Genomic DNA, 20,745 nt, shown 5'->3' on the forward strand with positions numbered 1-20,745 from the left:
CTTACTGAATTTCAATGTCTTTAAAGAACTAATTAAGTACTTGATTATTTTCTTAATATTTGACTTCTGGGTTGGTAAATTGGCAAGGCGAAAACTCTGGTAGTTTAAAATTTGCTGATATCTTGGAGGTCCTGAATTTGGAAGAAATTATTTCCTCTATTTCCTTGATAGAGATTCAGGTATTTGGTGGGTCAAGCTTTGGCTGATTTGTCCTAAGTGGGGGGTAGTAACTGAGGCAGTGAAATTGTGAAACAAAGAACAGCTTTCTGTCCACGTATCTAAGAGGGAGAAGAGAGAGTTAGATGAGATATTAATAGCATATTGATTAAATGCTTTTTGAAATTGCAGGCTGTGATAAAAGTAGCATCCTAATATTTACTGCTTTAATAGACTGGTTTTGGTCCCAGTGTTGAAGTTCTAAGTTTGAAGCAGGGAATAGGCAAGTCTCCTTTCTTACAATTGTATTGTGAACATGATTAGGTAGAAAAAACACTGGACACTAAACTTTCTTTGCTCAATTCTTGTGGGACAAGTTAAGAAAAAAGTGCATCTGAATTACAACTATTGGTAAAGAACAAGAAAGAAGTCCCTTCTGCTTAGTTGCAAATGAGAGGCTATTTATAACAAGAAAAGAAAAGAAAATGCTTTTGAGAAAGAAACTCGATATAATGAGATCTAGTAAGGAAGGATGCATATTTCAGATGCCTAGTGAAACTTCGTTCGGCTTTTGTAGGCCTGGGAAGGGTACTAAGGCTGGCGGTGGAAATGTTTGCTTATCAACTGCACTGGTGTTTTTTATGATGTGCTGTAGAGTCTGACTTGAGGCTGAATTGTGTTCCTCTCTGCTTATTTTCTTGAAAGATAATAACAAATCTTCTCAGTCTGATGGCAAAGCATAGGCAACTGTTACTGTGAGTTGGAAGCCATTACCATGAACAGGAACTTACACTTTGCTGAATAAAGATATGGTAGCTTTTTTGTTTTCTAATGGATGTTTAAAGGAACAGATGAATGCTGCTTAATAGAATATCCAGGTAACGAAAATCGCAAGATTTCTTCTATTTTTGCTTCATTTTTACACTTGCATCGTGAGGGCTGCTTTTCTGTTGATGGCACCTGCTGTAATTTGAAGGGCTAAACAATTTATCTTTTGGGGAAACAAAGTAGAACAGTCCAGTTAGATTCTTCCAAGAAGCTTTATCAAATGTCATAGCTAAACTTTTAAAGTAGTGTTGCAAGAACTGATCATGTTTTACTGTTCCACCTCCCTTGAAGCAGAGGACATGTATGAAGGTTTTTCATTTTTGTCCTGCTTGATAGGATAAGGTGAAATGCATAATGGCTTGTTTAATGTGGTTTTTGCCCCTGCATTGGTCATGTTTTGTGATTGATTTTACATTTCAAAGCTTTTGTTTGTTTTATGCAGGTGGCTTCTACTTATGTAGACTTAATGTATCAACTCTTGATAACTCTGCTTTCTCTTTGATTTTTAGTGCAAAAGATGATATTGATATTGATGCCCTTGCTGCTGAGATAGAAGGTGCAGGAGCTGCAAAGGAGCAAGAGCCTCAGAAATCCAAAGGCAAAAAGAAAAAAGAGAAGAAGAAACAGGATTTTGAGTAATTTTTATTCTATCTGCATTATATTCCATATAATTTTATTCCATTATATAAACCCTTATTTACTTACGTACCATAATTTCTTTCTTGTTTTAGTGAAGATGATATCCTGAAAGAGCTGGAAGAACTGTCAATAGAGGCACAAGGAGGCAAAGTTGACAGGGAACCTTCTACAGGAAAGGTGAACGTTGAGAGGGAGGTGGGCTGTTTAATAGGAAATAGTTGAAATATGAGACAGCTCTGTCCCAGAGAAGTTCTGGTGTTGCAGTGTCATTAGAAGTCTTATGTGAAATGTCCAGCTAGCATGTGCTTTATCATATTTTCATAATGAAGTCAATTGTGAAAGATTTTACTAGAAACCATGTTTTCATGCTGATGACTATTCAAAGCCAATCAGAATAAACGTTAATTGAGGGCTGAGGGGTAGTATGCTCAGCAGGAATAGTTGTTGCTTTCAAGCTTTGCCTTTGATTGGAGAAGTTTTTCTTGACATCTCTCAATGCTGCTGCTTAGCTTGCAATAGCAAATAATTTTTCACAGCTGATTATCGAATTGTTTAATTACCAGGTTGAAAATGACAACGAAGAAAGCTTATCAAAACAAGATAAAAAAAGGAAAGGAAAGAATAAAAAAGCCAATCTGGAAAATGACTATGACAGTGAGGAAGCGGAAGATAAAGATAAAAAGTCTAAAAAACCTCAGAAAGCAAAACAAGACATGCTTTCTGGCAGCGATGATGATGATGATCATGAGACACAGCTTAAGAAAAACAAAGGGAAAACTCAGAAGTCAAATAAAAAGCATGATCTGTCAGAAGATGATGAAACTAACACTAAGAAAAGCAAAGAGCGCACACGAACAGTGTCTACAGGTGAGAGTGGCGATGAATCAGATGATGCCTCCCAGTCTAGAAAAGGACAAAAGAAAAACCAAAAACCAAAGTCTGCCCCTGCTGCTGAAAGTGGGGATGATGAAGAAGAACCTTCCTTCAAAGTAAAAACAGTGGCTCAGAAGAAAGCAGAAAAGAAAGAACGTGAAAGGAAAAAACGAGAGGAAGAAAAAGCCAAACTGAGGAAGCAGAAGGAGAAGGAAGATTTAGAAGGTGGTAAAGAACCAGCAAAGCTGAAGGAAGCTCCAAAAAAAGCTGAGGAGAAGGCTTCTGAAGTCCCTGGGGAAAAAGGAGAGGCTCCTGCAGGAACAGAGGGTTTGTAACATGGTTTCTGAAACTGTAATTTAACCACTGCAGCTTTTATAAGACGGTCAAAACACTGACAGGCAGCAAATATGATTTGTTGCTTTATTGGAAATACTAGACGTTTGGTAGCCTTGTTTGCCTCTGTGTTGGCTCACGTGGCTGTTTTTTACGGCCTGTACTTTGTTCAGGTACATGAGAAAACAAAAGCCAGATGGCGAATTCTCATTACAATGTATGCTTATGGTTCCATTATGCAGACATACTTTTTCACTTTCAAGTTAGTCTGTTACTTTAAGACTTTGTAACTATAAGACTTTGTAACTTTAAGATTGAGGGTTTTTTTTTTTTTTGTTATGAAGTGCTTATGTGCCAGTCAAAATGTTCCTGATTTGGTGTTATTTATTATACCTGAAATGTTAATTGTATTTAAAGTATCTTTAAAATTTCTGGAATCTTTGAATATGTGTCTCTTCTTTCTGTAGCTGATGACAATGAGGGGGACAAAAAGAAAAAAGACAAGAAAAAAAAGAAAGGTGAGAAAGAAGAAAAAGAGAAGGAGAAGGAGAAGAAAAAGGGTCCCAGTAAAGCCACTGTTAAAGCTATGCAAGAAGCCTTGGCTAAAATGAAGGAGGAGGAGGAAAGGGCACGGAGAGAGGAGGAAGAACGCATAAGACGACTGGAGGAACTAGAAGCGAAGCGCAAAGAGGAGGTACCGTGTCTTACTCTGAGGACAGAATGAGGGAGAGGGTAATCTTAACCTGTACCCTTGCAGATGCAGTTGGTGGATTAGTCCTTGATATGTTTCTCATCAATAGAATATACACTTGGCTGGCTTTTGTGTGAAGCATGCTGTGAAATTTCTGCATGTGTTTTAACCTTTTTCTAGGAACGATTAGAGCAAGAGAGGAAAGAAAGGAAGAAACAGAAGGAAAAAGAGAGGAAAGAGCGTTTGAAGAAGGAGGGGAAGCTTTTAACAAAAGCTCAACGAGATGCCAGAGCAAGAGCAGAGGTTACTCTTAAACTACTTCAAGCTCAGGGTAAGCAGTAAAGCTTAAAATAATAATTATTATTAAAAAAAAAACAAAACCACCCCAACATACTCCTTACTGCTGTGTTCATTTTTTCTACCTGAAGTTCCAGGGCAAATACGGATTAATTCCATTTACAGCTGCTCTATTGTCAAGGAGAGCAGTGTGTGTGGCCCCCTCTTTTTTAAGCACCTTGAATGTGTGTATATCTTCATTTGATACTTTAAATAGCCAACTTCTTTATATATTCCACTTACGGTATAGAGGTGTTAGTTATGGAACTTAAGAAAAATCTCTTTTTTCCACTGCTTAGTCCAAAGGCCTGGAAAAGCAGGTAGGCTGTGGGTCTCAGGTCTTGTAAGACCAGTGATATGGATCCTCCTGAATTAATTCATGTGCTCGCTTAAGCAATTACATTGCTTTGCCTCAGGTTAGCTAGTCCATGGGACTATCCTGTTGCATTTGCTTCAGGGAAAGGTTTTATAGGAGCTTTCCTGATTTTCAGTCAAATATAATCTGTTTCCATTGCCATTAAGTAACATATCCAATGTATTGTAAGCCCATGTCCTAATTTGCTCCTGCTGAGTTGTTTGTGTCTGAGGAAAAGAATGCTGAGTATCCTTCTTTTTCTATTGGTAGAGAACAGTATCTGCCACTTGGCTGGTAGCTGGTTGTGTAAGGGTGGGAGTCTCTGTAGGTAGTAGAACATTTGGAGCTCTTAAACACACGCAGACTATTTCTCTTCAGCTGTTGCTGTAGTTATTAGAATACTTCTCTTTGTGTGCTGCCGCAACTGCATTTTTGTCCAATCTACACTGTAAATCACACAGTACCTGAAGGAATTTTGAGTGCTTCAGAAGGTGCAGCAGTAATTAAATTATTAATCTGTCTTTGCATGAAGCTTCTGTTTTTTTCTTGAATCCCTTCTGACACTTCAGTGTATCTGGTGAGGTGAAGATGAAGGTGGTGAGTTGAACCTGGTGTTAATACCTAAAACCATGTATGTTTGAAAAAACCGAACCAACCCTAACACTGGGCAAAAGGGAAAACAGTGTCTACTGAACAACCTTAAGCCTGGAAGAAGAGCTGTACCTCTTAACTGCTGCATTGTTGTCTGAAACTGGGATGATTGGCAGACTAGTTTTAAGTGAGTTTTAACATAGCAGGCTTTAAATTGATTTATGCTTGTTAAACTTGAGGGTCTATCTGTTCATGAAATCCTATGTAAGTATGCGATGATGACTGATGTGATGACGTGATGATCCAGTGGGTCTTTTCCGACCTAGTGATTCTATGATTCTATGTGATAGCTTCAAACCGGGAGTATTAGGGTCAGATTTGGGTTTTTGTGGTTTTTGTTTTTCCATTAATTATCTAATTTTTTTTCGAGGGTGTTCAGAATGTCTGAAGAACTATAATTGGCTCAAGTTTTGCAGCTTTTGCAAATCAGGCTTTTTAAAGAGATAAAATGTGCACTGAACCTACTTTCCACTCCCTCCCTTCCTCTGCCTTGCAATTCTGGAAAATGTGTTCTCATTTAAACCAAAGCTTATGTTTAGTAATTATCACCTGGATTTTCTTTCAAACTTTTTTTTATTTCAGGTGTTGAAGTGCCATCCAAAGACTCTGTGCCAAAGAAGAGGCCAATATATGAAGACAAAAAGAAAAAGAAGCAGCAGCAGCCAGAAAATAAAGAAGGTGTGGTTTGCCTATAGGGATACTTAATGGAATAGTCACATTTCCAGAAGTGTTTGTGGAATAAATCAGTTAATCCTAAACTAATTGCACTGCAGGGAGCGTGTTAAGGTTCTTTCGACACCACTGCTTCCACATGCAAGTGCTGATGCATTAAGATCCTAAAGTTGTTTTGAAGACTGCTCACTCGATCCTTTGTTTTGCAGTCTACTTGACTGTTACTTGTTTGCCAACTTCGGTATTTTCTTTAGAATTTTGAAACGTTGGAGGTGTTTGGAATGTAAAGACCTTCTAAAAATGTGAGGCTCAAAGCTTTGTGTGCATACATAGGTTAAATGCAGTGTAGTGTAAATAGTAGTGGCTTGTAATGGAAGTTGATGTACCAGTATGAGAGGGGATTGATCCTGGTTTTAGGGCATTTCTTTAAGTTGCAGACAATTTTTGACTGTTTTCTTTCATATAAAATATTTTCATTTTCCGGGGCATGAGATGTTCCGAGACCTTGCATATTTGAAACCTTGGAATGTATTGTGCTAGTTAGACCTAGAGTGAACATGTGAATGTGTGAAAATTTTTTTACTTCTGTTTCGTGGTTTTCCTGTTGGAGTATTACTGTCTCAAGACTACTCCTTAGTATAAACAACACAAAACCCCTTTGCATCGGTTTTCTTGTCATTTATCTGGGTTTTTTACATTCAGCGTGAGTTACCTGGTTATTTACCAATGAAGGAGTGTGTGTAAAGAATTGAGAACAGTTGATCCTAATTGTACCAGTGACTTCCCCCCGACTAAAGAACACAGGAAAGCAAGAATGTATAATGTAGTTCATCAGTATTACTTCATTTTCTCGTCTTTCATAGTGAGGGATTTTAATGTTCAAAACCAATGGTAATCTTAGCCATAACTATATGACTATCCCATAAATCTGTAACTGCTTAGAAAACCATGTTTTTCAAATAAGCCACTTGCTCTAACTTTTGTTCTGGTTCAGTAAGTCAAAGTTCAGTTAGTCTAGTATTGAATAAATTCAGATTCTGTTTACTTGTGACAGCACAACTTGAGAGTGGAACTTAAATATGAAACTGAATGTCTCTCTTTGTTGGTTTGTACCTTGGAAGAATGTAGCAACCGATTTGCTTTCTTGCAATTCCAGAAAGCATGGAGGTAACTTCACCAGCTGAAGATGCTGTAGAACTGGAAACACCAGTAAAAGAAGAGACTCCTCTTCCAGTAGAGCCAGGTTAGTAGTAATGCTAATAAGCTTAGAACACATAATAAGACTGTGTGGCAGTACTGCATGGTGGGTGTCATACCTTGTTAGATGGGGGCTGAGTGACTGTCCTTTCTTGACATAGCTGCTGTTTTTTTTTTCCTTTTCCTAATGGAGGAACTGATGGAATTTTATGGAATAAAAAGGCCTGAAGGTTCAGAATGAGACTGTAAAGGTCCTTTATGCTGGGTGAACTCCAGTGTTCAGTTGGCTTCGGCAACTATCTCAAATAAGCACATTCAGTGCCTTACAATTAGCTCTCTCGACCTTTCATTTCCTTTCTGAAAGGCTTTTGTCAGTGGTTAGGTAAGGGTAGGGTGGAAATGATGCTGCTGCATGTAGTATTGGTACTGCAATATTCACAGTGATTGTATTCTTGATTCCAAATATTTTGCTTTCCCAAGTGCTGAAGGCACTAGGTATAGGTTGGGTTAGCTTGTGAAACTGAGTATCAGCATAGCAAGTGATTGTGTGTAGGCAAAAATGAGGACAGCAGAACTTGTTTTGGCAAAGTCGAATTATACTGGGCTTCTTCCTCAGCAAGGAGATTGTCCAACTTAGGAAAAAGGGTAAAAATTGAAACAGATACTGAATTTTTTTCCAGTTTTTTGAAAACAAAGGTGCATGTGTACTCTTAATTTTAGCTTGACTTGTCTCTTGAAGAAGCAATTTCACTACCATGAAAGAGAAGGGCCCACTGACAGAACATTAGTTCCTGGTTAATATTGTAGCAATCTGGAACTCACTTCACGTAGTTGCAGTACATGCAGCGTCATAGAATTTCAACATACCTGTTGTTTAATGCCCCTTTTGGAGAGGGTTAAAATTTTTCCATTTGTCTTTTATATGAAGAGGTGGCAGCTTTTAATATCTGGCTGAATTCCTGCTGGCATTAATATACTTAATGCTTCTTGAACCCGTCGTATAATTATGTTAAGGCACCTGGAGTCCTAAAATAGCACTTTCTGGAGAGAATTTATTTTCCTACTCATTAAAGTTAATAGTGTAACCCAACTTGTTTTCTTGTTTCTCTGTCACTTTGTTACACAAGGCTAACTATTAACTGGGCAGCTCCTTTCAAGGAACATGGTTCTGGCAGAGATTTGTGTGACACTTGCACGATACGCAGATAGGAACTAGATGGGTAGTTTGTCTTTCAAAAATATGTTTTACTAGGTAAGGATGTTAACACAGTAAGATTTGGTAGGGAGAACTGCAGATTATTCCTTAAATGTGCAGCATTTCCTCTTTCGGGAACATAGAGATAATTTGATAGAAATATGGTAGCAGGAAACTTATAAGTTGCAGTTGTTGGTGTCAAAGGAAGGGGTATCTAAAAATGTTGTATATTGCTGGGCTATTTCTTTTCCTTTAATGCTGAATTTCTTAGTTTCAGAAGAAAAGGAAGAAGAAGAAGTAGAATCAGAAGATGGAGGTTTGGATGACTGGGAAGCTATGGTTAGTGACGAAGATGGAGAGAAAGGTGGGCATGTAAATACCAAACATATGCTTTTTCTGATCAAGAGGTTTCTTTGGGTTGAATTTTTTGTTTCTGTAGGAAACTATTGTATTTAGGTTCTCGCCCTGTCCATTAGCTAAATTGTGAGGCATGCGTGATGATAAATAGATACAAGATCCTTCTTTCAGAGGCAGAGCTTTCAGAATCTGCACAAATACTGCTAAAGAAGACTCTCAAAATACTCACGTACAGTTATCACCTAAAATAATTCAGATGGAATTTTTTGTTCTTTTTTTTTTTTTTATGGAAGTGAAAATCCTCTCAATTTACTGTGCTTAAACCACCTTCTAGAGTTTAGGGAGACCTTTTACCTGGTGCTATATTTTTCAAGTAACCATTCCCAAGCCCTAACAATGTTACTACACAAATCTGGCAACATCTAGGAGGGCATCTGTGAGAAGTTTTCAAACAGTTTTCAAAGTGTGAAGGCTAGTGTGCACTACAGGGAGTTTCGCTCATCTGCTTCATTGAGAGGCAGGTGTGGAAGAAAGGAAAGAATTGCTAGAACATTCATAGTCCTGCACGTGTATGCCAAAGTCCTTTTTCTGTCTGGTCAACAGTGATGTTTATGGGGAAGTTAGAACTGCGTAAGAATGTGCAGGGTCAACTACTCAGGTTTTTTTCTTCTTCTGTTGCTGAACAGGAGTTAATTACTGTTCTTAACGCTTTCGTGATGTCTTTTCATTGTTTCTTAAGATCAGAGACTATTCATCAAGTAATTTTTGAGTTGCGCAGTCCTGTGCTTTCAAGTGTAATGCTACACACACACACACACACACACACTAACTGGGGCTGCTAACCCTCTTGAAAGTCTGTTTTAGTCTCTTGCCACTGTTTGGGAGAGAATGTCACATCTCACTCCTTGCTGATTGTTTTCTTTTTTTTTTTTTTTTTTGAAGGATCTGCCATTGTGATCCTGAAAAAGAACCTTCCTGGGAATCAGATTTAGTGTATTATTAAGCTGATGGTCTTGCAGCATAGCAATGAAACTTAACTAATCTATAAAGGCAGTGAGCCTTCTGGCACCTCCGTAGGGAAGATAGGTTTAAAGTATTCATTAGCTTGTCTCTTAAGCTTTAAGATTTTTGAGAATGGGAAGCTTTCAAAGAAAGAAAATTACTTTTTGATAGTTCTTTTCATTTGTTTACTGAAGAATTCCTCTGAAAAATATTAATCTTCTCTGAACAGTCAAGGAAAACCTTAAGATGAGATTTTTAAAGATGTAGAAAAGACCATTTGTTGTGATTGTTGTGTCTACTTAACTGTGCTTTCCTGACCAGTAATACGGAAAATACATCATGTTGTGTTGAATTTGGATTATCTTGGCTTTCTGTTTAAATGTGTTAATGCATCCTTTCCTTTGTGAAGTGCACACAGCTTTAAAGAATGCCACTTTATCTGAATATTTGCAGATGATTGTCAAGTGTAAGTGTGCTTATATCATTCCTCTTCCACATGAAACTCACTGCTTGCAGAGACCCTAAACACTTAAGTGAGCAGCTCTGTTGTGAAACACTTATTTTTCCATTTTCAAAATAAAAAGCCATCTTGGCTAGCACTTCTTGAATGGAACGTACTCTAGGTCCTCACTCTCCTGTAGTAGTCTGTCTCTGGGGTTTTATGTTGCCCTCTCCCCCACAAGTGTGAATTTAATAGAGAATTTTTACTTTAGATTTTGTTTGGATTTTTTAACAGAGAGCAAACCTGTGCACATTGAGGTAAAAGAACAAAATGAAGTGGATGAGGAAGAGGATGAGGAAGAGGATGAGGAGGAAGAGGAAGAAGAGAGTGAAGAATCTGAAGACAGTGAAGGGAGTGAAGATGAGGATGAGAAGACTTCAGATGAGAGAGAGACAGACTCCCAAGCTATTGGAAAACAATCCATGGAGAAAAAGCTCAGCAAAGAAATTAGCTCTGATTCTGAGTACGACTCTGATGATGACCGCACTAAGGAAGAGCGTGCTTATGACAAAGCTAAACGGAGAATTGAGGTATTAAGGCACAGCTTTATTTGAGGAGCTGGACTCGTGTAAGAAACAATCTTCAGTTCATTGAAAGGTCTTTTAACCATACTTGTCAAAATGGTGGCTGTGTCATGACTAATATTTAGGCAGGTCCAGAAATTGTTTTAATTAAGCAAAAAGACCTGGTTTTGTCTGAAGCTGAAGTATTTGATTTTAGACAACATAATCACAAAGAATGCGCTTCAGTGTCATTCCCTTCTACTTCTCACCTTCCTGGAGAAAGAGGCTTTTATCCCTAACAGACATGTTTCAGAGTTTTAAAAGATAGATTTCTAAACTGTTCAACATCTTTGTGGCTGCTGATGTCCTTGGTTACCCGAGGTGCTTCTTCAGAATGTACCATCAACAAAACTATGTGTTAGTTGATACAATAACTTAGCCTACTTGACTGTAACCTAAACCAACCAATCAAACAAAAAGTTAACTGTTGTAAATGTTTAATTTGCCAAAAAAGAGATCACAGGCCTTGAATTGCCTGGAAAGTTGAAGTCCCACAGTTAACTCTTTTGTGTATGTATGTAATCAAGCCCAGAGGTGAGCTGTGATATTTTTGTTTGCTTGTTTGTACTTACCAGTTTTTATTTGTCTTTTACATAGAAGCGACGAGCTGAAAACAGCAAAAATGTGAACACTGAAAAGCTCCGGGCACCAGTTATCTGTGTCTTGGGGCATGTAGACACAGGCAAGACCAAAATTTTAGATAAGGTAAGATTTGGAATGTGAAGGCACTGCCTGCGTATCTTGCTTATGCATGTTTTTTTTTCATTGCAAATAGAAAGAATTAAGTTGTACTCAGAGAGGTGACCGTAGTCTCTTATATCTGAGTATTTCTGATCTTTTTGTCTTTAGCTCCGTCACACCCATGTACAGGACAGTGAAGCTGGTGGTATCACTCAGCAGATTGGTGCAACTAATGTTCCCCTAGAAGCTATTAATGAGCAAACTAAGATGGTGAAAAACGTAAGTTATAGTGCTTCAAAGACTGTTTCTTAAAGTATGATTTGTAAACTAGTTAAGGCCTTGTGAGATTTCATGACATGGGCAGATGTACTTTCCCCCTGTCCCCAACAGTGGGGTTGATGGCTTTCTAATTCCTCTTTCCCCTCATCCTCAGCAAAGAGGAGACTTTCTCATTTTTCATTTTAGGTAATACATTTGGTGTCAGTTAATGTCACTTCTTCAGAAAAATGCACAAATACTGCTTGCTCTGTTCTGTACAGTATACATGCACCTTGACTGCTTATTTGTCAATGTTTTGATTGCAAGTGAAGACTTTGGAAGCATTAGTGTATTTTCTGTTAAAAACCTGCCTTTTTATGGGGTGTGCTGAAGTTGGACAAATTTCTAGGTGATGAATTTTACTGTCTTACAGAAATAATAGTCTGTATTGCTTGTTTTGGATACTAGATCCTATTTTGCTTGCTGCAGCAGCTGACTAAAAAAACCTTGGTAGGGATTTTTTTTCTTATCCAAGATTTTACTAGATTTATTAAGAATGTAAAGTCAGTGGAGAAGAGGTAGAAATGTTCAAGAGAAGGGTGATAAATCTCTCTAGCCTGAACTATTTTTTCCTCTGTAGGCTGCCTTCTCTTATAATTTTAGCTGAGCTTACAGCCTGTTGATACCTAGGGGAGTGTGCTGCATTGATGTGTAATTTTTTTTGGTTTTTTGTTGAAATGAGCTTTGACTGATTTGGTTTGTGGAGGGTACTGACCTTTCTTAAAATATTTATCACGATTTTGAAGTGAAGGCTGTCAGTAATGCAGCCCGCTTGTAGCCTTTTTTAATTTCTTCTGTAATTTTTTCAAGATGGCTAATGTTTTGAAATATTAGTTTGACAGAGAGAACATAAAAATTCCAGGCATGCTGATAATCGACACTCCAGGACATGAGTCTTTCAGGTAATGTTTTCTCAGCGTTGTACTTCCCAGAAGTGGTTGCTAAAGCATCTAGATGTATTTTTAACGAAGTGCTAGGTCTTCGCCTCATCCGTTGTGGTTCTTTTTTTTAAAAAAAAAAGGGACAAACATAAAGTGTAGGAATAAGTGGATTTGTTCAGTGCCTTTATATCTGGTTAATTGCTGGCCTTTTATACCTGACTGGTTTTCTGTCTTCATGCCAATTGAGCCATGAATATCTGAAAAAAACATACAAATAACTTTTTTCTTAATAGTTAGTGTAAGAGGAAAGATGGAAGCGGGAAGCAAGCTGGAAAAGAAAAGGTGAGACCTAAGCACTATGAAAACTTTTGTCCTAGCCTCCCATTCACAGTGTCCCAGTTGAGGTAATGGAGTTTGCAAGGCTAGAAATGACCAATTGCACAAGTCAGGTGATTCCTAGCAGAGATCATACCTGTCTAGGAATGCCAGTGGCCTGCAGACAAGCCACTAAACCAACTTTTCGGTTTAAAACAGAATATGCGTAACTGTACTCACTGAGGTGTTGCTCTGGTGGAATCTCCAAACAGAAGGATTAAGTCTTTTATGTCTGCAAGCATTGAAATACTGTGTCTTAGGGCGCTTGGTAATGTTCTGATCAGTTTCTTGGCATCCTACAACTTGGAGCTCTTCATCTTCTAGCCAGGTTTTGTTTGGCACCAAAGGTGTCTGATAATCTTAGTGTTATGTCGTGCGTTACAACTATCATGTTCAGATTTTGCACTCCTGTATTTCACTGTAGCCTTCTTGGTTCTCACTCAGGAAAAAAATCAGACTATGTCTTAACCTGTAAAAATATATAGTAGGAAAACTCTTGGAAGAATAATAGTTTCTTATTTCTGCTTACGTGTACTCTAATATATTCTGTTGGAAGGAATTTATGGAGTGTGGTTTGAATAATTTTTTTATATAGTTTATATTTTTTTTGGAAAAATACTTTATTTGCTCTAGCTTTTTGTTGGTCAATGTAAGTTTGACATTGTATTTGTTTTTATTAAAGTTCTGTTGCTATATGACTGATATTTTTTCTTCTCTTTCAATGCCACAGCAATTTAAGAAATAGAGGAAGCTCTCTCTGTGACATTGCTATACTCGTAGTTGACATCATGCATGGTTTGGAGCCACAGACAATTGAATCAATAAACCTGTTGAAATCAAAGAAATGTCCCTTTATAGTAGCTCTCAACAAGGTAAGATAGCTTTTTAGTCTAATAATGCATTTTCCCTACTATGATGGCATTATTTGGTATCTGACAGTTTTCTGTTTTCTTCCATGAACTCAAATTGCTTCTGTAAAGTCTGAAGCAGTGGTTCTTAGATCCTCTCTGCTGTGGTTTTCATGTCCTTGATACCCCAGTGGCTTTACAGGAGCTTGGCAGAATGATCTGTTGGCTCTTCTCAGAGCCCTTCCTGGTAACTTCCTGTATATGGCCTACACTTCTAGAAGTTATACTTTAGTTGTGGGGTTCTTTTCCCCTTTCACCTACTTATTTGAATATGTGTGCATTTTCTGATAAAACTGAAATACAAGCTTCACGTTGAATAGTTTTACTTTATTTTAGCTACTGATACCTGTCAACTTGAAGGTCGACTTCTAAGCTCACGCAATAGTAGCATGTTGCTCTCTAGTGGGAAGTATTTCAGGCTCTGCAATTTTAGATGGTAAAGCCAGTTATCATCAGCATTGTTTTTAGGAATCCTGTGTATAACAAATGATGCTGGCTGTTTATCATGGCGTGTGTGAATGGTAATAAGAACATTACTTGCGTCCAAGATTTTGGATGCTGTCTGATGTGCTGACAGAGCACTTACAGGAGGGTGAAAGGAGTGTTAAGACTGAAGGTAGTTGGAAGGAGGCGGCCATTGTCTCGTTGTTGAGAACAGCTGCTTTTTTGAAAAGCCTATTGGATGGAGAGGTGTTAAGGCCAACAGTGAGCCTGAGACTAAGTAGCTGAATATTCTTGCATTTTAGGTTATAGAACTATCATTTGACCAGGTTATAATCCATTTCTGAAAGATGCAGTTTTGATTTGTACAGCAAATGCAATAGTTTTTTGCACTAATTCCATCCTGCTGTGAAAACCTACTTAGAAAGGTACTTTGGATGTATGCAGTTGTCTTTTGAACATCCCCCATGATCCCTTTTGTGTGGCAACATGAGGAACGGTTCAAATTCACCTGTAAGCCTAAAAAGTTCTTTGTAAAACTGGTACAGTTTCTTTTGAGGGGAAAAAACCCAACCTTCATGATTTTTTGTGCATATGAAGCTATTACAACTTGATGTAATTAATGTATATAAACTTTTCTCACATCAGCCTAGATTATTGTAGCTTGAATTTTTAAAACCTGAAGTAGTATTGCTACCATGAAGTTCTGTTTGACATTGGGTAAATACATAAACAGAGGTAAATGTAGCAGCAGCTGAAGCAAATAAATAGATTTAATTTGATTACTGGGGCAAATGGATGGCTAGCTATGTTGGCTCGTAAAGTATTTCTCACTGATGATGTGGCATAAGCATAAAGATGCTCTTTAGTAAGCTGAGTAAGATGACGTGTTACTGTATTTTCAAGATTGATAGGTTATATGACTGGAAAAAAAGCCCAGATACAGATGTAGCTGTCACCTTAAAGAAGCAGAAAAAGAACACAAAAGATGAATTTGAAGAACGTGCAAAAGCTATCATAGTGGAATTTGCGAAACAGGTAGGCTGGAATAGCCATGGTTCTTTGGTTAACAAAACGGTTAACGGTTAACGGTTGGACTCAATGATCCAGTGGGTCTCTTCCAACCTGGTTATTCTGTGATTATTCTGTGAAAAGCAGTAGTAAAGATGGTGGCCGGGTAGTGTGGGTTTTTTTCGTTTCTACAAAGCAACTTGGAATATCAAGAAAACCGCTCATTCTTCTGCCACATTGGTGTTTACCTGTCATAAACCAAACTTTGTTGTTGTTCAATTAACCTCTGTTAACTCTCCATCCTCTGACTACCAGTATGGAGAAAAGTAGCAGCTAATTGTTGTGCGTGGTCAATGGAGTTGTGAATAGCAGATCAAGTTTTCTGTCCCTGTTCCTTCTCTCTTCGGGAATCACCAGAGAGAATCCCACCTGTCTCTTGGTCCCTTGGATACTGGCAGGGCATGTATCAGTTTCGGGGAACTTCTGTTGGCGACATACAGTGCTGTCTACAAGCTAGATGTGATAATTAGCTTTGTTAAGTGATCCCATAGTGCTTCCAGGAGTGGCTTGAGGCTTCATGTTCCATTGCATACTGTCAGTAGCAATGCTGTTTTTTAATTGAGATTGAAAAAATGCGACAGTAATTGACTGGGGTTGAATGTTACTCTTAATACTGATGTGTGTATATGTATGTTTTTCCCTATATAACTATTAATCCTGATTCCAGGGCTTGAACGCTGCCTTGTATTATGAGAATAAGGATCCCCGCACTTTTGTTTCTCTTGTACCTACCTCTGCTCACACAGGGGATGGCATGGGAAGCCTAATAGCTCTCCTTGTTGAGCTAACACAAACTATGCTGACCAAGAGACTGGCTGAGTGTCAGGAGCTGAGAGCTCAAGTTATGGAGGTAATTTCAGCAGCTGCTCTTTGAAATTCATCTAGTGGTTTCTCCCTTCCCTGCCTTCCTTCTGGTAAAAAAGGTGTGTTTGAAATACTTAGAAGGAGTAACTTTTCCCCCTCTCTTTTGTTCAGGTTAAAGCACTGCCAGGCATGGGCACTACCATAGATGTTATTTTGATTAATGGACGCTTGAAAGAAGGAGACACCATTATTGTTCCTGGAGTGGAAGGTCCGATAGTAACTCAGATTAGAGGTCTTCTGCTACCTCCTCCTATGAAGGAGCTACGAGTTAAGGTATGGAAACTGGATACCATATTGACATTTCCAGAAGATTTAGAACCACACAGGCGCTCAAAAATCAATTTTTATAAAAAGTGATACTGTAGTAGAGTGCAGTTATATAAACAGTATCTAAGGGTGGCTTAAAGGGAAAGATGGTGCACATCTAGTGTTTTTGTGGATGTACTTTTGTTATACCTACTGATGTGTCTGTTACAGCAGTAAAGGATCAAGGAGTTGCCTTGCAGTGAGGATTAAGTGTATGTGCTAATCAGGGATTGAAGCATGTGTGGGAGGGAGATACTCATCTTAAATGGATATTTGGGTGTACCAGTACAGTGACTTCTGAGTTAAAGTGTGTATTATTAGAAAAAGTGAGGATTTTAATAATAAAAATCATATACGCTTAGATTTTAGGAAAGTGAATGAGTAAATTTCTAGTTGTAGCTGGTGAGTGGCGGTGGCCAGGAGTTCTGTGGAATTTGCAGCCTTTTGTCATTTTCAGGAGTCATTGGAGGTTTTGCTGCCCTCATCTTAATAGACTTGGGGAGAGACACTGAGTTTGAGATCCTGCCTGGATTCCTTTCCATGAAAGGAGGAGGAGAGCCACAGAAATTAAAGGCTATAAATACATTATTAACACATACAATTCAAAGATTGTGAGAAGAGCTGCTCTGATTTTTCCTGTTTAAAAGGAAACGAGTAAGTGCAGATGTTGCATAAGGCGAGTAAAGAAACCCATACAGATTCACGTTAGGTGAACGTCACAGAGGACAGGCCTTAAAGGTTTGGTTTAGAGATGGAAAACTAGTGTTGGTGTCCTAATCGAAGGCCGTAATAATTGCGCTGTGCTTCATTTTGTGGGAGAACTGTGTCCCTGCGGGCCACTGTAGCCCTTAGTGTTCAATCCAGTTCCTCCCTGCAAACTTAAATACTCTGGTGAAGTAGTACGGATAATCGCTGGAACCTGGGCCGAGGCTGGTGATCCTCTGTTGCGAGATCATTGCTGCCTCAGAGTGGTGAAGGATGCAGTGCTGGTGTTGAGGTGGAATCTGAGCAGGAGCTTCTGGGCCTACTTTAAATAGGAAGCCAAGAGCCTCTCTTTCCACTTCTGTGTAAGGCCATCTAATACAGCTGTAATACATCCTGTGGGATAGGACTGGTTGCCTTGGAGAATCTTAAGTCATGTTTCCTGCTCTGGAGAGCAGCTTCACCGTAATAATTTGCTAATAACTAGGAAGTAGCAAAAGGAAAATGGACATTTATGCTTGGGTTCTGTTATGGTGAGGAATGAATTGAAAGCATTTCTGTCCATTTACTTCCTTTATTAAAAACAGAAGATAGTGGTGTGTGAAGGACTTGGGAGGCTGAAGTGGTTTCGTGAGCCTGAATAGCAACGTAACTGATCACGGGTTCCATCAGTGGGATCTTCAGATGAGTTTCTGCACTTCGGTGGGGGTAGGAGTATAGGGTGCCAGCACCGAGATGGAGAACATTGGGTTTGGAAACCTTCAGCTGGGGAGGTGGATCTAGGGGAGCTGGGCTTTTTGAAGTGGGCAATGAGGGTACGTTTCAGTTCGGCCTGTCCGTGGGGAATCGTAGTCCTTGAAGTAAGACCTGGATTTTGGGGTGGAAGGCTAAAGAACGGAGACTTGCAGGAACAAGGGAAACTGCCTTGCGGTTTCCAGAAACAAAATGAAGAAAGAAATCGGAAAATCCCTCCAACGTTGATTTGAGGATCTTCAGAAATAACTGCTTCTGTGGTGCCTTACGGCCATGACCTAGGTGGGGAGGAGCACCTGGGAAATTGAACATGGAACTCTGTACATGAGAAGGCTGGATGGGAGGCCTCCGGTGGGAAAGTGAGACGGCTCTTCTGCACAGAGCCTTGAGCTGCATCAGATCAGCTTTAGTGCTATAGTTTAGTAGGAAATGACAACAGCTCACTTCCCTGTAGGGCTGAATTTATGTTTCTGTTGTTTTGGGTTTTTTTGTTTGGTTGGTTTTTTTTAGTGGGCTGCTTGCTCTTTTCTAGGATGTTATTCCCTTCCAGCTGCTGCCTCAGTTTTTAGATGATCCCCCTGCCCGGCTCCCCTTAGCAGAGGTGGATGGTGGGGTAGGGGGAAGGTATCTGATGAGAGGAACGTGCAGGCTGGAACATGCATGCCAGGAATGCGAAGCAGAGAAAAGCGCTGATGAAAGATGGGGGCTGCCTGACTTTAATGTCACGCACTGTGCTGTGCTCGTGGGTGGCAAGCTCTTGAGCTACGCGGCACTACTTTGTGTTGCTGTGTAGCAGCTACATGAACTCCTCTCTGGCGTGTGTTCTCCTTTTCAGAACCAGTATGAAAAGCACAAAGAGGTCGTTGCTGCTCAAGGTGTGAAGATTCTTGGGAAAGATTTGGAAAAGACACTGGCTGGTTTGCCATTGCTTGTAGCTTACAAAGAGGATGAAGTCCCAGTCCTCAAGGTGAGGTGGCTAATGTTGAAATAAGATACTTAAACTGAGGGTAACAGAGTTCTCTGGTGATGAAGCTTATGCAGACGTTGAGAGCTCAGCGTCAAGTAACTTGCTTTTTTTCAATTATAACTTCAGTACAGTGATGGTCTGTAGCCCTTGTGCCCATGTGAAGCCCTTTTAGTATCTTGACCCTTTACTTTTCCCTGACACTTTGCTGGATGTCTCTGACTATAGAATAAAGTTTGAAAACAGGTATCAAAGCACAGTTTGACTGTGTATTAATTACTGGTTTGGTATTTGTAGTCATTTATGCCTGTTTTTCAGTTAAATGATACTAGGCAAATATCTGCTAGTGGAGTTCTTCAAACTATCAGAATTGCAAAAATGATGTAAGACTTCTGGAGGAAATTCTTTTGTGAATAACACTTTAAAAATGGTGGAGGAAGGAACGTAGTCATCTTAAAACCAAATTTTAGGTGACACGCTCCTGTTCTCCAAAGTCAGGAAGTCAGTTTAAAAAGGAAGCTTATGTGTTGGTAATTTACTTTTAAGAGTAGTTTTACTGTAGCCTCCTGTCTACTTATCTTTGCATCTAAAAGGGAGGTGAATCTTTCAGGTCCTCCAAATACAGACCTTGTTTCTGGGTGCATATGAAAAGTTTGTACATAAAGTGTGCTGGTAGTAGATGCGGGAGGTCAGTAAAGTAAATGGCGACACCTATTCATCCATCAGAGGAAAAGATGGAGTGTTTATGTTGAAAGGGCTGTGCTCTTAAAACTGTTTTTTTTAGCTTCTCTGAAAGCAGCAAAGTAGCCTTGTTGGTCCTGCATCCTTTGTTTTTGTACCTGGGCCTAAAGAGCCTTCAGAATCCTTTCTGGCTCAGTTTTTGGAGTGTCTGCTTTTATTGTTGATCCACAGGCATCTGAAGCCGTTGCCACACACAGTGGGGGTGTGTTCGCTCAGTCTTGCCCACAGGAACTTCCAGCGCTGGGGAGAGCAGCGCGTAGTCTGCGGAGAAGCATTACTCACTCCCAGGAGGGGCATCTGCTTTGTGTTACACGATCACCTTCTTGTGAAATCCTCAAGTCTTGTTCAGTTCAGGCTTTTCTAATGCCAGAAACAAGCAGCAGCGATCGCAGGGCTGAGCGTGGCCTGTGCTGTGGGTCTGTAAGCTGGTACTGTCAGTATGGCTGTTGCACTTTCAGCAGCTCCTGAACAGAAAGACTTTGCACTCCAAGGCATAAATAGCAATAGAACTAAAACTTGCTTTTTTCCTCTCTTTTTTTTTTTTTTCTTCTTAAAGGATGAACTAATACATGAGCTGAAGCAAACACTGAATGCAATCAAATTAGAAGAGAAAGGTGTTTATGTCCAGGCTTCTACTTTAGGTTCCTTAGAAGCATTACTTGAATTTCTTAAAACATCAGAAGTGCCAGTAAGTACTTTTGTGCTGTGTCTGGTGGTGGCGTTTCCTACCTTTTAGTTGGTAACTGTTTCCCTTTGATTTGGAAAGATTAGTGACTGTTACCTGTGGCTTTCTTCTTCGACAGTATTCAGGAATCAACATAGGTCCTGTCCATAAAAAAGATGTTATGAAGGCATCAGTTATGCTGGAGCATGACCCACAGTGAGTAACTTCTCTGCTTTCTGTGTTGATAAACGTGCAGTGCTGTTCCGGGAAGGCCCCCTGCCTAGATCCAGTTCTGTGCTCTGTCAAGTAAACTGCTTGACTTGTTTTCACTTACAGGTACGCAGTCATTCTAGCATTCGATGTGAGGATCGAACGCGACGCACAGGAAATGGCTGACAGTTTAGGAGTTCGAATTTTTAGTGCTGAAATAATTTATCACTTATTTGATGCCTTCACAAAGTACAGACAAGACTACAAAAAACAAAAACAAGAGGAGTTCAAGTAAGTAAGAGCAATCGTATTCTAGGCGATTCCCAAATAATGGTGTCCCAGTTGTCTCACTGTAAATGAAATTGCATTTAACTTCTTGTTTCCATATTATTGTTTAGCACACAGCTCTGAGGGAAGGAAGGAAAGGAAGAAGAGGGTAGGACAGTAAATAGGAAGTTTTGAAGAATTCAGTACTTGAGTCTAATTGTTTACATCTGGGATTAGGTTTAGTAGGTG

General features: G+C 39.3%; 2 protein-coding genes across 2 annotated transcripts in view; one reads left to right on the forward strand and one right to left on the reverse strand.

Moving 5' to 3' along the window:
- Positions 1-20,745, reverse strand: part of TXNDC9 (thioredoxin domain containing 9) — a 120,464-nt gene that overhangs the window by 31,577 nt on the left and 68,142 nt on the right. The window lies entirely within an intron of this gene.
- Positions 1-20,745, forward strand: part of EIF5B (eukaryotic translation initiation factor 5B) — a 39,239-nt gene that overhangs the window by 14,487 nt on the left and 4,007 nt on the right. Inside the window, exons 2-21 of the mRNA XM_069876398.1 lie at positions 1,494-1,619; positions 1,716-1,800; positions 2,187-2,823; positions 3,297-3,523; positions 3,701-3,851; positions 5,445-5,540; positions 6,691-6,777; positions 8,198-8,290; positions 10,022-10,317; positions 10,948-11,055; positions 11,200-11,310; positions 12,184-12,251; positions 13,336-13,477; positions 14,861-14,992; positions 15,693-15,875; positions 16,001-16,162; positions 18,486-18,617; positions 19,912-20,043; positions 20,159-20,235; positions 20,356-20,520. Of these exons, the coding sequence (XP_069732499.1) occupies positions 1,494-1,619; positions 1,716-1,800; positions 2,187-2,823; positions 3,297-3,523; positions 3,701-3,851; positions 5,445-5,540; positions 6,691-6,777; positions 8,198-8,290; positions 10,022-10,317; positions 10,948-11,055; positions 11,200-11,310; positions 12,184-12,251; positions 13,336-13,477; positions 14,861-14,992; positions 15,693-15,875; positions 16,001-16,162; positions 18,486-18,617; positions 19,912-20,043; positions 20,159-20,235; positions 20,356-20,520 (3,210 nt within the window). The remainder of the gene's footprint in view (positions 1-1,493; positions 1,620-1,715; positions 1,801-2,186; positions 2,824-3,296; positions 3,524-3,700; positions 3,852-5,444; positions 5,541-6,690; positions 6,778-8,197; positions 8,291-10,021; positions 10,318-10,947; positions 11,056-11,199; positions 11,311-12,183; positions 12,252-13,335; positions 13,478-14,860; positions 14,993-15,692; positions 15,876-16,000; positions 16,163-18,485; positions 18,618-19,911; positions 20,044-20,158; positions 20,236-20,355; positions 20,521-20,745) is intronic.

The sequence above is a fragment of the Phaenicophaeus curvirostris genome, chromosome 1 (genome assembly GCF_032191515.1).
Source record: "Phaenicophaeus curvirostris isolate KB17595 chromosome 1, BPBGC_Pcur_1.0, whole genome shotgun sequence".
NCBI classification, from domain to species: Eukaryota; Metazoa; Chordata; class Aves; order Cuculiformes; family Cuculidae; genus Phaenicophaeus; species Phaenicophaeus curvirostris.